Genomic DNA, 15,566 nt, shown 5'->3' on the forward strand with positions numbered 1-15,566 from the left:
AATTGTTAGTAGTGTTATAAGGGTGTCTCCCACTCAGTTTGTTTCCATTCTTCTTAGAAATAAAGTACTCTTTCAGCAGTTACTCTTTCAGAAGTTAGCATAGAGCATTAGTTCATGCTGTGTTGGTTGGCAATGGTGAATGAAAAGTTTGCACTGGATGGCTTATGACCATCCCCAGGAAGCTTAGCTAAAGGCCTAATTCCTTCTCGAACTCCACGTTTAAATCTTACATCATCTTATCCCAGCCCATGTTTCATACTCAAGTTATAACCATTTCTCTCCATCCTTCCCACCACATTCATCTCCTTGACCACTTGACTTAATCTGATATTTCTCTCTCTCCTCACTTTGTTTCAGGTTTTTCTGCTGAGCTGTTCTCCTTCCCTTATCAGTTCCTTTTCCAGCCTTTGTCTCCCTGAAGCCTTTAGTCCGTTTGCTTTTGGTTTGTAGCAGGAGGCATGTTGCAGATATCCACTCTGACTTCCAGCCCTATGCCAGGCCCATGGGCAAATACAGAGAGGAAGCATCCTTTCTATCACAGATAAAACTTTAAAATTATGAAGTGCTGGTGAAGCTCTTGGTGTAAGCTGGGATCACTTGAAGATTTTAAACATGATGAGGTTGAGAGAGATGTGAAAAATGTTGTAGACGCTCTCACAGGATGACAGAATAGTTGAGGTTGGAAGGGACCCCTGGAAGCCACCCTGTCCAACCCCTCTGCTCAAGCGGGGTCATGGAGAGTTTAATGGCACCTTCTTCCTCCTGGAAGAAACACAGTCGCTAAATCCCTGTTTTATTAAAATTTACTTTTGAAAATTCTGTGTTCTGCTTAATTTCACTAACTATTGCTTACTTCCATTAGGATCAGAAGATTTGCATTTAAGTGATTTTGCTGTATATCATTAATCTCTTTTGTGTTTTCCTTTCCTCCTGCCCTCTTAGTGAATGATGTGCACTAATACTTCCTTCCCTGTGGCTTCTCTGGTGTATTACCCAACGAGTCACTTTTTAATGTTAAGAATCTGAGAGTTTGTCAATTCTAGCAAATTTCTGAAGAAGGCCTAGTTCAAAGTGAATGCATATACATACCATATATGCATACTTTCACAGTCAAGTAAAAAAAAATAAAATAACTATTTTATCTTTTCTTCTTCACAGGGTGACAAAGCAGACTGTTTCTACATTGTAGAATCTGGAGAAGTAAAAATCTTGATTAAAAGCAAGGTGAGTTCAAATTGAGTGAATAGGCTTTGTATTAATCAATCACTGATTTGATTGATTAATACAAGAGATGTGAAAAAACCCACCCTGAGTTATTTTAATATATTATTTTATGATATTGATCATCATTATTCTTGTGATGTAGGTTGTAAACCCCCTTACCTCTTCTGAAGCAGACAGAAGTCCTGTTACTAAAGTGCAAAAGTCTTTTGCTCCTGTTTGCTGCTCTGCAGACTAACTTGATATGTGACTGAGACAGCCCGGAGCTCAGCTGCAACCCATCCCTTCCCTCCCTGATGCACTTTCCCTGGCCTTAAGGGTGGAGATGAAACTTTTCTTCCCTGATTATAGAAGATTGCACATTGCAAAATGTGTGGTCTGTTATCTTTAGTGACATACTAGATGTTGGCAATTGAACAGATCTCTGTACAGCCTGAAGCAGCCAGGGGAGCAGCGTGTGGTGCATGATAAAGCCTGTGTTAGGCCACATAACAGCAGTTCCCAAAGCTGTAGCAGTAGATACCTGCCCATGTCAAAACCTGTGGGCTGGGACAAGTTTTTCTTACCAAAGTTCCAACTGAACGCGGTGTCAGGGTGTTCTACCATGACTTGGGAGTTGCTAGTTTAAAGGTGTGGAACCAAAGAGCTGTTGCACAGAGTATCTGGGATTAACTGTAGCCTTGTACAGGACAGAGCTGTGTGCAAATAATGAAACTGCACTGTTTGACAGACTATGACGAGTAAAGAAGCAAATCAAGAAGTGGAGATTGCCCGGTGTCACAGAGGGCAGTATTTTGGAGAGCTTGCACTTGTTACCAACAAACCCAGAGCAGCCTCTGCCTATGCTGTTGGGGAGGTCAAATGTTTAGGTAAGCAGATGATCTGTGTTTCTAGTCATCCTTTTCTGTTCTTTGCTTGTCTCATGGACCCTACTTGAATGAGCAGCCATTCAAAACCCAGCAACCTTTTGGTAACTGGCAGATTCCAGAAGCCAGGAGCATGGACTGGAGTGGAACAGGAAGCTGGAGAAGCACTGCTGCTTCCTCATAGCAGATTTTCTGTTTTCTGTGTGTGTGGCCTGTACTTGTTTGTTACACATAGCCTTCAGGTCATCTTTTAATACTACTGTAGGGTGTATTTGGCTTCTGTATTTATCCTTGAGATGAGGTTTGTATTTCATTAATCTTGTTTCTTCAAATAACAGTACAGAGAGAAATCAGAAACATGATTTCTTTTGAAGCCTCAGCCCTAAGTGGGTTGAATTGAAGGTCTGGGTTCTGAGTTCAAAAACCAGATTGGTATTTGGTGTCCTTTTTGACAAATGGTCTTGTTTTCACCTCTGTTCCATTACAGTCATGGATGTGCAAGCATTTGAGAGGTTGCTTGGACCCTGCATGGACATTATGAAGAGGAATATAACACATTACGAGGAGCAACTGGTGGCAATGTTTGGCTCTAGCATGGACCTGATGGATCCAGGGAATTAGGCACAGGGTACCTCAATGCCTTCTTAGTTCAAGACACAGAAAAGCCTCCTATCAGCAACACAACTCACAAGGACAACGGACACTATGGAACAGTTACTGCTGCTGTTTTCTTGGGCATTTTAGAAACCATAAACAAGTCTCAGCACAGATGGATTGCTCACTCCTCCCTGCCTCCACTTTGCTGCTGATACTTCATTATTAGACCTAGATTAAAGATGATTCTAACCCTATGTTCACTTACTTGGTTCAGAATGGCGTCTGTCCAACAGTTCAAGTGCCTGATACGAAACCCAAAGTGTACAAGACATAGAAGCCTCCTTCCTTCTGGGTGTTACTGTTGGGATAAATTGTCCCTTCAGATTTTGTAGTGGGAGGTTGCCTGTTCTGCAGAGGCAGCCTGTGGAATACAAGCCTTTATGGGCTGATTACCTTCATCTGATGCTTTCCTTATACAATATCAAATTTGCTTTTAATTGTAGCATCTGGGTTTGAAGTTAAAGTATCAATGGATCCAATGAATAAGATGGCACTGAAGTTTTGGTCCACCTGCTGAAAGCAGCAGGTAATAAATATAGAGAGCTCTTTAAACCAAGTAAACGGAGCTGGGGACATGGGAGAGTCTGCTTAGCAACCAGATACAGAAAACATATTTTAAGTGTTTTCTGAGCAGCAAAGAAAATTGGTTTACTCTATGCTGTCCAACAAAGTGCAGTGGTTCAGATCAAATGGCCTGAAAGTGTCATAATTGTCATCTCCCCAAATATGCTCCTTTTTCCTGACACTGAGTACATTTTATGGTGGTGAGATCACAATATATGACCTTCTCTTGCTTACAGAGATCCTTTATACTGCTACATTTCCCAGGGTGCAGTTGTTGACTGGGTAAGTTTTAAAGCTTTTTAAGGAGGTGAATGTTTTGTAATTTAAATGAAGACTACTTCTGTACTTGTTTACAGGAGCTTCCCCTAGTCCTAACATTTCACAGTATTTTAACTTCATTAGACACTTGAATGCTTCCAAATACCACATTGATTTGCTAAACTTTTCAAAAGTTGGCAACATTTGACTTAGTAAAGCAAATGTCTTTGCTAACTACGCAGTTGGTGTGTTTGAGGAGTCTTTTTGGTTTAGGTGATAACTAAGCTAATGATGTTTATCTAAAATACCTGTTAAATTTGCAGCATTTATTAGGTAGAATCTGTTTCTATAGCTTTAAGGACCTTAATTGGCATATGGCTGAGATTTTATCAGGGTATTATCTAAATAAGAATCAGACCATAAGAAGGACATTTTTATTGTGTACAAACAGAATATATATATTAAGACATTGAATTTGGAAGTAATAAATCTAGTGACCCTTTGAATTTGCATTCTTCCACAGCTTATGCAAAACATACTGGTGTTGTATGGGGTTATAAAATTTTAATTGTGAATACTAGTGTAACAGAACTTGTTATTTTTATTCATGGCCATGTAAGCAAGAATGGAAGGATGCTAATCTTGAATTCCTGCTTTTAGATATCACAGTGGACATTTCTCTAAGGCATGAGATGCTTAGCAGCAACTCTTAAGTTGATTTCTGGACAGTTTTTCCCCATAGTGGATGAGCTCCTCCCATTTCCTGCAATATGAGTAAGATGGAAAGTTGATAAGTTTGAATGGCTGTTGTCCAGTTACTGTAATTGCAGTCATATTTTTATATAATGCAAATTATTTGTAATGGACACCACTGAACTTGGTGTTTCCATATTATTAAAGTCCTGGTCGTGATGTCTAGTGGCTGTTCTAACTGCATGTATTTTAGAACAGTGCATTTCACTTGCTTTCCTGGGCTGTTTCTTTGTCATAAATTACAGACAAAGAAGCAGCAGGTACCTTTCACTCATGCTTCCAAGGTTTAACACCAAAGACAAAAATAATAGTTTTCATCACAGAATTTAAGAAACCAAACAAAATCCAAACCAAAACAACCACAAAAACAAAAACAAAAAAAAAGAAGAAAAAAAAATTAAAAAAACCCCACTCATCAGTTCCTTGCAGTGATAGCAGATATAACTTTAAAATACTTTGGGCTCCATGACAAAGAGAGTTTCTGAAGCCAGCTTGTGACTGTCCTGTGAGCCAAACATGAACTGGTCTCTGAGCCAGCCTGAGTTTCTGTGCTGCCTAAACTGTCATATGAGCTAAAGAGAAACTTGCTGTGAATAATCACCAGCTGGCCTTTGTTGCTCCCAGGCAGAATATCCTCTCATTTATCTAGAGGAGCCTGGCAGGTTGGGCTGCCTTACAGATGGACTCTGGTTCTTAATGCCTTTGGTTCTGTGCAGGACAGGACTGTAACCTCAACACAGGCAGTTGTTCCAAAGCTTAACTGAAACCCAGGCAAGGCTGATGTCAGATTCTTGAGATATTTCTGCCTGGAAGGCAGGATTTGATGGCTTCTAAAAGTCAAATGAAAATACAAGCATATAAAATCAAAAGATTGGGATCTCGTATGAAAAAAATCAAGCTTTTGAAGTTTTACTGTTCTCTGGGCTCCCTGGAGCAATGGCATACTGGGCAATGCCATCCTGCATCCAGGGTGTGTGCAGCATCATTCTGTGGTGTAGAGAGGCAGCTGACTTCGAGCTGAAAGAGAATGAGCTGCTCAGAAGGCTCATCCATTTAAGAACTGTACTGTGCAATGTGCCTGATTAGTTTGGTCTAGTTTAACCAACCTGTTTGTACAGTTTTGGAGTATGAAGGTAATGAAAGAAGCTTTAGTAAGATGCTCAGTATTGCCAGGAATCTGGTTAGAGCACCAGCAGAGAGCAAAACTGGGCCATGTGCAAGTGCTGATACCGAGTTCAGGGAGCGACTGCAGCACCTGTTTGTGACCATCTGCCCCATCCCTACATCTCAGCTCGTTCCTTTGCACTCTGTTTATTGCACTTGTTGCAGAGGGTAATCCCAGGTGTTTTGTTACTGCTCAGTGTTCAGTTAATCTGCTACTGAGTTTCTGAAATCAGCACTAAAGAGATATTTACTTTTAATAAAACAACTCAGCAGCAAAGTGGGCACAGAGGATCCTGTTTTTGAGGCTTAGAGGAAGACAAATCTCCTGTTTGTGATTCCCTGCTTGTGATTGTTGTGAAGTCAGTGAGAGGAGCTTTCAGTGGTTAAATATCCTGGCACTTGGTATTTCTGTCTAATGTCACAGCACAGGTTTGAAAATGTTAAAAAAAAACAAAGAGCAGAAGTGCTCTCTTCTTAGAAACAGAAGTGCAAAACTTAAAACTTTAAAAACAAAGTGCAATTTTGCACAGAGGGCAAAAAAACCCCCAAAACCCCTTTGAATGTCACTTCCATTCTTTCTTTTCCATTGGCTGAAAGCAGACTCTTGTTCTTGTATTTGTAAACCAGTCTTGCCAAAATACAAACACGTTGGGTTTTTTCACTTCAGGTAATTTTTGTTGTTACAGTTGTTGCTGATCATTTAAACTTTTTTCAAACCATAAATTTTATTTCAAGAGGCCTTCCCTGTGGATTTCCTCCTGGCGCTCTGCAGCACTACACTGCTATTTCAAGAGGCAAGAGAAAGTCACCTCACAGGAGACACTCAACGCAGCTTAGCTGGCTGGAGCTAATAATGCGCTACTAATTTTCCTCTGTGGGGCAGGAGGGGAATTAAATTCTGCATAAAGTTGCTACCTCAAGGCTCCAAGTGCTTTTAAAGGTCTTTCACTTGGGAGAATTTAATAAGACAGTTCTTAAAATTGGTCTGTTCTTTTGAGTTAAATGTTTTTGTTTTTTTAAAAAAATTGATTCATTGAGGGACCCTTATTTTAATTCATTTTACTACTTGATTCTCAAAGGATGAACAGCTGCAAAGTTGGGTTCTTGCACTGTAGTGTTGAACATGAAAGAAAAATATCTGCCATATATACATATGGTTTTAACAAGTTAAACCACTCTGGGGTTCAGCTTCACTTTTGGTTAATAAAAAACTGACCTGTTGTGTCCAGCCTTCCTGTACAGTCCTGTGTGTGCTCGTTATTGACTCGCTGCAGCTGCCACAACCCCCAGCCTTACAGCAGCTCCCTGGACACGCTTGGAATGTCCAAGTGAGTTCCTCTTACCAGAGCCTCATGGAGACCAGCACTTGCCCTACTGCAGTAACAAAAAGAGATTCTATACAGCACCTGACTTCCAAGTTTTGCTGCTTGGTGATGAAATTTTACTAATATCTTAAAAATAATACTAACTTCTGTAGGTATTGTTAGTCCAAATAAAACTGGCTGCTCTGATAAGTCTGCCAAATTATCATGGAACTGATTTATTGAGCACGGCAATAATTGGTTCTCAGTTCCCAGGGTAAACACTATTTCTGAAGATATCTTGTTAGCCTACTGAATTTTATGTGGCAAACTGCTTTTCTTTAACCTAGCTAACAATCTGAAAATTACTTTGGTACATGTGAAATGATATTTGCTTTTGCTGAAGTTTTATTTCTGAACATTCAGCAGTTTATGTACCATTTCTAAGTCAACCCAGGAGTGGAGTTCAGGTGGATTGTGGTGGTAAGAAGCATGAGAAAGCTCTGCTGGAATAATACAGGACCTTTGCACAGACTGAGCTGTGTGAAGGTGCAGGCAAAAGGTGTCTCTCGCCTGGAGTCAAGCACAATATGCACATTGGGCTACTGCAGTGTTACCGTGCTGGGGTTGATGCTAATTCCTGGATAAACCTGGTAAAAGAAGGAAGATTCTGTGAAGTTCTTTTGTGGATGTTTAATTATTTCAGCGGAGCAAAAACATACTTCCATCCTTTCAGCTGTTTCTGTGGTAAGGATACATTTCATGCCAATCTTTAGAGCAGGTACAAGATACTAAAGTTGTGTTATTTTATCATCTCAATTAGCTGTTGGCTGGTAAGGTGCAAAGACAGGCCTCGGCCTCGTTCTGCGCACTTCTCAAATTTGTTTCAGCTGTGTGTCCTTGCAAAACCGAGGCTGGGGCAGCAGAATCTCCTCAGTGTTGGTAACCTAGTGCCAGGCGGCACCTTCACCAGGAGCTGCACCGGGACTAACACATTTGCTTGGAATACAAACGGAGGAGCATCTCTGCGTGCCCGCCTCCAACAGCACGTTTGTGGTGCAGCGCTCCGCGTTTGCCTTGTCGAAGCTAAAAGCTTGCGTACAGCATTTCGGAACACTGTGCCCGCAGCTTCCTAGAGATTCGTCTCAGACTCCAACACTGCTCTCGCTCTCCTCCGTGGGCAGGGCCCGAGGGCGGGGCCCGTGCCGCTGGCGCGCAGGAGGCGCCGCGCGGTTGCCATGGCGACAACGACCCCGCGCGGCCGCCGTAGAAGGGGCGGGTGGGCGGCGCGCGCGGCCCGGCGGGGCGGGGAATGGCGGCGGCCGAGTTCGAGCGGCGCGTGCTGCGGCGCGCGGCCGAGCATCACTATCTGCGCGTGCGCCTGTGAGCGACACCCCCGGGACCCCCGAACCCCCTAACCCGAACCCCCTAAACCCGAACCCCCTAACCCTAACCTGAGCCTCCAACAGAGCTCTCCTGACCCCCTGCGCTCTCCTTCCCGCAGGGAGCTGGCCGACGGCGGGGCCCGGCCCAACGCCGCGCAGTTCAAGCAACTCGTGGTGACAGCGCTGAGGGAGCTGCACGGAGAGGTGGGACCAGCATCGGGACCGGGATTGGGGTCTGGCCTCGGCTGGCCGCTCCGGGTTGGGCCGGGAGAACCTTGCGGGAGCGGGTTGTTGTCCCCTGGAACAGCCGCTCTGGCTGCAGAGCGGTGGCCGAGCGGGGCCGAAGGAGCAGGCCAGGCAGGGTAAATGCTCTGGGTTTGACTCGCCGGTAGCCGGTTACCCGCTCGCCAGCTCCAGTTCTGACCTGCCCCTAGCGAAGCTGTGCGGTTCAGTTCAGTGCCCGTAGCCAAGTGGCTTCAGCCGTCCCTAGCTCAGGTTGGGCCGGGCTTGGAGCAGCCTGGTCTAGTGGAAGGCATCGCTGAGCATGGCAGCGGAGCTGGAACTGGGTGAACTCTCTAAGTTCATCCAGCTCAAACCATTCTTTGATACTTGTTTTTAGAATATGTGGTATTGATGCTTTTGCTGTAGAGAGGTTTTAAAAAGAGAACTATGGGAAGGGAACTTTGTGGATGGGAGAGTCCACAATACTGTTTTCACTCTGTTTACTCTGTTGCTGGCTGACTTTAAGCCGGTCACATCACCTCTTGGTCTGTGTTTCTCTGGCTGTAATGTGGAAAAAAAATAAAGTGGCTTCTAAAGGACTCTGAGAAGAAGGGTGCTGTTTAAAGCCCAGCATTGTAATTGAAACGCTTCTCTAAGATTTGAGTGTAACTATAACACCTTTAATGATGGGGGTGAAATCAGTTGCTTCTAAACCATGATAAGAATATAGGGTGATACTAAATAACATTTTTTTTCATAGGTTGGAGCAGCTTTGCCTGTTGATGTCTTAACATATGAAGAAAAAACTCTGTCTGCCATATTAAGAGTAATTAGTAGGTAAGATGCAGTCAGGACATGCTTCCATGCCATGAAAGTATTTTTTGTAAGAAAATAGAACTATTAAACTAAAAATGGCCTTTGAAGAATTAAGCCTAACTTGCAGATACTTGCATACAGCATGCAGAAAATAATTACTGAGTCTTGGTAACCTTGTGCATCAATACATAATTCCCGCTTTAAACCAGAGTGATTTTAATGGTTTTAAGATGGGAAGTAAGCATAACTGAAGTAGTGACTTTAAATGTCTTTCTGTAATAAAGATGAGAATGGTTACTCTAAATGGTGACAACTGCAGGTGATTTAGGTGAAGAACGAGCTTAAATGCACACAGAGAACAAGAACAGTGCTGGTAAAGTGAACTTGAAGTTGCAGTACATCTCTCTGTGTCAAAGACAAGAGACTGCAGCCACTGAAATAATCCTTCAAGATACAGTTTTGTTACTAGAACTCTTTAGTGAAATTACCTGCTGTTAAACTCTTAAGGGTTCATTACTCTTTGCATAACATGCTTTCTGTTTGAGATGTCTATGCTGCACGAAAACAGAAACCCCCAAATTTTATTAATGTATTTTGTTTTCTTTTTATTTAGTGGCCTTGTCAAGCTGTGGAGTGCTCTAACCTTACTGGGCTTCTACCAGAACAGGAGGTGTGCCTTCCGGGTGCTGCAGGTAAAGCCCTGTGGGGCTGGGTGCCTTCCCCCAGGTGTCAGCTCTGGTTCTAAGCTTGGCATGCTGCCTAGGTCTTTTCATAGAAAGATGGCCTAGATGTAAAAATGCCTTGGTTTGGGAATTAAGTGCCTTTCAGTGCGGGTGTGTGGGCCCGTGTTTGAGCAGTTCTCATCTTAAAATGAGTCTTGTACAATGTGACAATAGTGGCTGTCTCATTACTTTATGGTTTCAGTCCAGTGACAAGTCTTGATGTCATTAATACATCTGCAAGAGAATAATTTCTGGCAAATGTTCTTCATGACCCACATCTTGGTCCAGGTTTTATTTCCCCTATCCTACTTTTTGCCTTTCTAATGATTACTGTCAACTGACTTTGTTTAATAATGAATATATGGACATGCACTTCCAGACCTTATTTTTTTCCAGAGGATGCTGTTTAATAAAGTGAGTTATGAGAATTTTTTGTTTCTGAAGCCATGGCTAGACAAAAGTCTGCTCAGGCATATCTCTAAATTTTTAATCTTTCATGTAAAAGGAAAATGGAAGTATTTTCATCTTTAAGAGCATTTGATTATGGGGTTTTTTGAGGCTTTAGTTGTTCAGTTCTTGTCTGTTTTTTCTTTCCCCAAACTAGACATCTCCATTTCTACTTGCGTTATCTGGCAACAGTAGAGAATTAGTCTTGGACTGAATGCAGTTGTTGGTTCGGCTGCATGCTGGAGAAGTTCCTGGAAATGTTGCAGCCCTTCAGGCGTGGAATTTCTGGAGGGATTTTCCAACAAAAAGCCTTGACAAAGCCAACGTTTATCAACTCGCTGCTTGGACATCCCGTATTTCAGAATTTGCACATAAAAGTTGGAGACAAAGCTGAACTTAGCAAGGCTTTTACACAGAATGATGTAGTTACTTTTTCTTGTTTAACAGGTGACACAAATCCTTTGCATTTAAATGAAGAGTTTGCAAAGAAGTCTAGGTTTGGGAGAACTGTTGTCCATGGAGTTCTCATCAATGGACTTATTTCTGCAGTTCTGGGTACAAAAATGCCTGGTCAAGGATGTATATTTCTTTCCCAGGAGATTCGTTTTCCAGCTCCTTTGTATGTTGGTGAAGAAGTCACAGCTGCAGCAGAAGTGAAACGACTGAAGGGTTCTGTTGCACACATTTCTGTGTCATGTCAGGTCAGAGAAAGTGGAAAAACTGTAATGGAAGGGATGGTGAAAGTCATGGTGCCAGAGAGTTAAGGCTGTTCATCATGTGCAACTTCAGTATAAAGGCCAGAACCAATGTACACTTGGTTTTGACTCTCTTTTTATGTGACATCACTTAAACTAGTAAATTCGCAACAAAAACCTTTCAAAATGTCTGAAAGTGCACAAATTTAACCTTATTAGAACTGCATTAAAAGTAGAACTTTTCCTTTTTTCATTGTGATGGGTTTCACTGCTAAGGTGAAACCAACAGAACTAGGCACTTGCTGTGACAAAGTGGCACATTTAGACAAGCCTTTGTGCTGCCACAGTGGGAAGCTTGGACTGGTGGGGCTCACACTGAGGTTATTCTTTCTGGTAAAATCACAGTCCTCACCAGCAAAGTTCAGTTAAAACTTGTTCCTTCTGTACAAAGCAGCTGTATTGCCAACAAGCACCAGGGGAGGGGACAGTGCTGTGTTTAAAAGTGGAACAGAAGTGGAGGTACTGACACACAGGTACTGCAAGATGTGTTGTGTGTACAGCAAGTACAAGTACAGTAAGTACACTTGTACTTGCTCCCGAGGGCAAGACAAGCAAGGGCAGATGATTTGAGTACTGACTATATGGCTTCTCTCTCCTTGCTTGAGTGTGTGAACATGGATTTTGTCCATTCAAAGTACCTTGGTAGTGTAGACTTTTGGCAAATTAATAAATAAATCATCTGAGTTAAATTATGTTAGTACTGGCATAAGATTATTATACACTAAGAAACTTTTTTCAGGAATGATTGAGGCCATCAGGAGTAAGGTTTGCAGTTGGTGGCTCATGACTTTATAGCAAAGCGTCTGTTATCCCCTCCTCTGCAGCAGAAAGGTGTTTGAAACTTATCTTGACTGCAAATAACCTCAGAAGTTGTCTGCTATGAAAAGAGAGTTTCTCCTCAACTTGTGATGAACGCTACTGGTAAAACAGCTGCACTGCCTGAGTGTGCTGCACTCTAACCCCAGGTATTAAGTCACACTGGAGCAGAGAAGAAGGGTAATATTTCAGGTGTTTGATTTCATGCCTTCTCTTTCCAAAACTTGGAGTTTGGCCTGTTTGCAACTTGGAAGCAGTAATTAGGAAGAGGTTTCCTTATCTCTTGTCTGTAGGAGCTGTTTCACTTCCCATTTCCTTTCCTTCTGCCTCGGGTCACTGCCTGTCACTGGCTTTTGCTGGACAAAGCATTTCATCGAAGCAGGCCCCGTCCTTACCCTGCTCCTTGTTCACCTGTTTCTCCAGGTGGGAACTTGTCTTGTTAAGGCCTATTAACAAAAGGAATCAGATCTGTGCCCGATCTCCTGGGACACTGCAGAAGTAGTTTGGGGAGTTTGGGTTGCTGCTCCAGCCTGGCTGCTGAATCACAGAAACATAGCCCATTTTCCTCCATGTTTATTCCTACAGCACCCTAAGTGAGAATAATTCCTGTGTATGGTGTAAAAAGAGGAAATGCAGACAGGTGTCAAACTTGTAGGTTCTGAAGCTCAAAGTAATATTCTAATAGAAAGTTTCTTATGCTGGTGCAGTCAAAGTCATGCTGAGGAACTCAATCGTTAACAAATTTAAATCTCTATTTTGAAAAACAACCAAACCAGAAACCACTTGATCCACAAAGGATCAACTCTAAACCCTAAATTCTAGAAACTGAGTAAAATATACAGGCTATTCTGATTATTATTATTATACAAAACACCCCCGAAGGTAAAGAGCAGCAAGTGTATCAGCCTTTATAGTTTTCCCGGTCTGTCTGGGAAAACCAGCAGTGTCTCGGGGCTGATTCCCCCGGACCTGCAGCTGCTACTGCCACTGTCGGTGCCACCGGGAGCACCGGGCGCGGAAGACTTGGGCGACGGGGCGACTCGCCTGCACTCATGGCCTCCGCTCCAGCCCCTTTCCCCGTTATTGCCCGCGGAGACGAGCCTCCTCGTGTCCCCCATCCCGGCCGTGTCCCCCATTGCTCCGTGTCCCCCATTGCTCCGTGTCCCCCATCCCGGCCGTGTCCCCCATCGCTCCCGGGGCGGGACCCGCGCGGAGCGGCGGCCGCGGCGCCCCCTGGTGGCGGGCGGTGACGGCGGCGGCGCTAAGGCCCCGCGGCGGCGGTGGCGCTGCCGTGTTGACAGCGGCGGCCGCGCCGGGAGCTGCCCCGGGAAGCGGGTTGGCGGCGCCGGTTCTCCGCTCCCAGCTCCGCTATGGCCTTCATGGAGAAGCCGCCGGCCGGCAAGGTGCTGCTGGACGACACGGTGCCGCTGACAGCGCAGATCGAGGCGAGCCAGAGCCTGCACTCGCACACGGTGAGCGGGGCAGGCCGGGCCGCGGGGGCAGGCGGGAGCGGCCGGGGCGGGGGAGGGAACGGAGGGAGCCGGTAACGGGGGGCTCCGGGGGGTGCTCGGGGTCCGCGGGGCCGGCCGGGGCACGGCGGGAGCGGGGCTGGGCGGGGGCCTGCGCTGAGCCCGCGGCAGCGGGGCCGGGGGTGGCGGGAGGTGCGCCGGGGCACCGCGGGCTGGGTGGGGGCGTGGGGAAGCGGTGCGGGAGGCAGCGGGGCCGCGACCTCGCAGCGCGGGTTGCAGCGGCCCGGAGCCCCTCGGTGGGATGCGGCGGTGCCGCCGCCGCCGCTTGGAGCCGAGGGTCGTTCGGCTTCCTCGCCCCCCTCTCTGCCCGCGGGGTTCCCGGGGCAGCGGCAGCACCCCCGGCAAGGACCGCCGGGGTCTGCGGGGGCGGCCACTGCGGGGTTCGCGCTGTCTCGCGTCCGCTCCGAGCGAGGCCCTGTGAGTGACTGTAATTCCTGCTTTCCTCGGGGTATTGCAGCCTTTGGAGCAGAGACGGGCTCTGGCTGCCGCGTTTCGGTGGCTGTGATGAAGTTACACGTGAATGGGCTGCATTTGCCTCCGGGTCCTGCCGAGTGGCTGAGCGGAGGCGGTGAAGCTGCAGAGACCCCGCAGCCCCAGCCCCTCTTCTTTGCTGTGGGGAGCGGGGGCACTCAGAGAACAAGCCCTGCCGTGACTTGGGTGTCACAGATTAGTTCTTTTGGGATGCCTCGGACACATGCACAGTGGTTCCATAGGAACTGACTTTGAGCATGCAGTAACAATCCACGTTCTATAATGTCCTGTTTACAGTTATTTTCCACTTTAAAAACTGGGTTTCATTATGGTATGACCAAGCAGTAGTGTGAATCACAGAACTGGCTGTCATCTCTGACATTTAGTTGAGAGCAGGGTTGCTGGAGAGGAGGCCAGAAGTACCTCAGCAGCAGCTTTAAATAGAGAGAGGGTTTCCTTATACACCTTACATAGTTCTCATTCCTGCATTGTGGATCGCTTCCTGGTTCCTTGCATCTGTTGCATACCCTTAACCTGAATGAAAATAACCATAGGTTCACCATGGGGTATACAACTAATCTACAGATTGTCTTATTAAATACTCTTCATATAAATAATTCACGCCTAAGAAGTGGTTTATTTTTTGTCTGAGGAACTCACATGTACTGATGTTCCAGTCTTTCTCTGAACAGAAGTTACCTGTGAGGAATTGTCTAGTAGGTCTTGTGAATCTTGTAGGCTGTGGCTCTCAATTGTTGCGACTCCTTTTCTTATAAGTAGGAGTAGAGAGGTTTATTTCCTGGCATATCTGATGTCTTTTACCTGTTTAAATAGCTGAAGGATTGGGTGTGCCAAGTCCTGTGAGAAGTTGTGTAACTCCTAATACTCCCCAGTTAGTAGACCAGATTAAGTTTCATTGGTAACTTGTTTCCTTATTATGCTTTTTTGTAAGTGCAAATGACAATAGTGTTTTGTGTTCTTTCCTTTGGTTTGCATGATTCTGGTTAGAAAAGAAAAAGTCACAAAATTCTTTTAGAATGATCACTTGGAAGAACTTTCTCAATCCAGACTCTTTTCTTGTGTCATCTTGTCTGAGGGAGTGCGATAACAAATGTTTCCCCCCCACCCCCCCATCTTTCATCTCTGTATTCTGTTACTAATGGGTGTGCAGAAAAATTCTCTCCTGTTTTGTTCTGATCTTTTCTTAATAACAGAATGCTGGAGCACCATGCCTTTTGATTTAAAATCTGTCTCTAAGATACATCTATTAGTAATTGTTTGTTTTACTGCAGAAGCCCTGTTGATAGCTGAAAGATGGCTTGAAGTGTGTGTAGCACAGATGGTTTATATAGAGGCAGTGTGGGCTAACAAAATACAGGAAGCCATTAACAGAGACTTGGTTTCTTATTTGATATAAGTGGACTATTCTGTCATTTTGGATACTTCATTTTATGTCCCTGGTGTCTGAATAGTTTGTTTATTGGTGGGTGATGCTGTCCCTGATTTGAACTTTTCTGATTCAAAATAAGCTGAAGAAATAAATACTTGTCTCTGAAGAGGTGTGTAAATGAAGCCCCTCTAAGAGATAAGGCTTGCAGTGTTTTTGTGGGGCCTGAAGA

The 15,566-nt window shown here is 44.7% G+C and overlaps 4 protein-coding genes across 12 annotated transcripts in view; all 4 read left to right on the top strand.

Annotated features, from left to right (window-relative positions):
- Positions 1-6,724, top strand: part of PRKAR2A (protein kinase cAMP-dependent type II regulatory subunit alpha) — a 59,669-nt gene extending 52,945 nt beyond the window's left edge. For both annotated transcript variants that reach the window (XM_015641037.1, XM_033517346.1), the window contains 3 exons: positions 1,159-1,224; positions 1,952-2,090; positions 2,575-6,724. In XM_015641037.1, coding sequence (XP_015496523.1) covers positions 1,159-1,224; positions 1,952-2,090; positions 2,575-2,708 — 339 coding nt within the window. In that variant the 3' untranslated portion in view covers positions 2,709-6,724. The remainder of the gene's footprint in view (positions 1-1,158; positions 1,225-1,951; positions 2,091-2,574) is intronic.
- A 1,327-nt stretch (positions 6,725-8,051) lies between these two features.
- RPP14 (ribonuclease P/MRP subunit p14) lies at positions 8,052-11,258 on the top strand. The gene is made up of 5 exons (XM_015641039.2): positions 8,052-8,167; positions 8,289-8,373; positions 9,152-9,228; positions 9,821-9,899; positions 10,534-11,258. The coding sequence occupies exons 1-5, from the start codon at positions 8,097-8,099 to the stop codon at positions 10,588-10,590; spliced, it is 369 nt and encodes a 122-aa protein (XP_015496525.1). The 5' UTR covers positions 8,052-8,096; the 3' UTR covers positions 10,591-11,258.
- On the top strand, positions 10,567-11,258 carry HTD2 (hydroxyacyl-thioester dehydratase type 2). Its single transcript, XM_033517347.1, has one exon. It carries the CDS (start codon positions 10,613-10,615, stop codon positions 11,138-11,140), a length of 528 nt encoding a protein of 175 aa, XP_033373238.1. The 5' UTR covers positions 10,567-10,612; the 3' UTR covers positions 11,141-11,258.
- Positions 11,259-13,198: 1,940 nt separating this feature from the next.
- Positions 13,199-15,566, top strand: part of PXK (PX domain containing serine/threonine kinase like) — a 35,031-nt gene continuing 32,663 nt past the window's right edge. For all 8 annotated transcript variants that reach the window (XM_015641076.3, XM_015641078.3, XM_015641081.2 and 5 more), the window contains exon 1: positions 13,199-13,419. In XM_015641076.3, the coding sequence (XP_015496562.1) occupies positions 13,318-13,419 (102 nt within the window). In that variant the 5' untranslated portion in view covers positions 13,199-13,317. The remainder of the gene's footprint in view (positions 13,420-15,566) is intronic.

This window comes from Parus major, chromosome 12, assembly GCF_001522545.3.
Source record: "Parus major isolate Abel chromosome 12, Parus_major1.1, whole genome shotgun sequence".
NCBI classification, from domain to species: Eukaryota; Metazoa; Chordata; class Aves; order Passeriformes; family Paridae; genus Parus; species Parus major.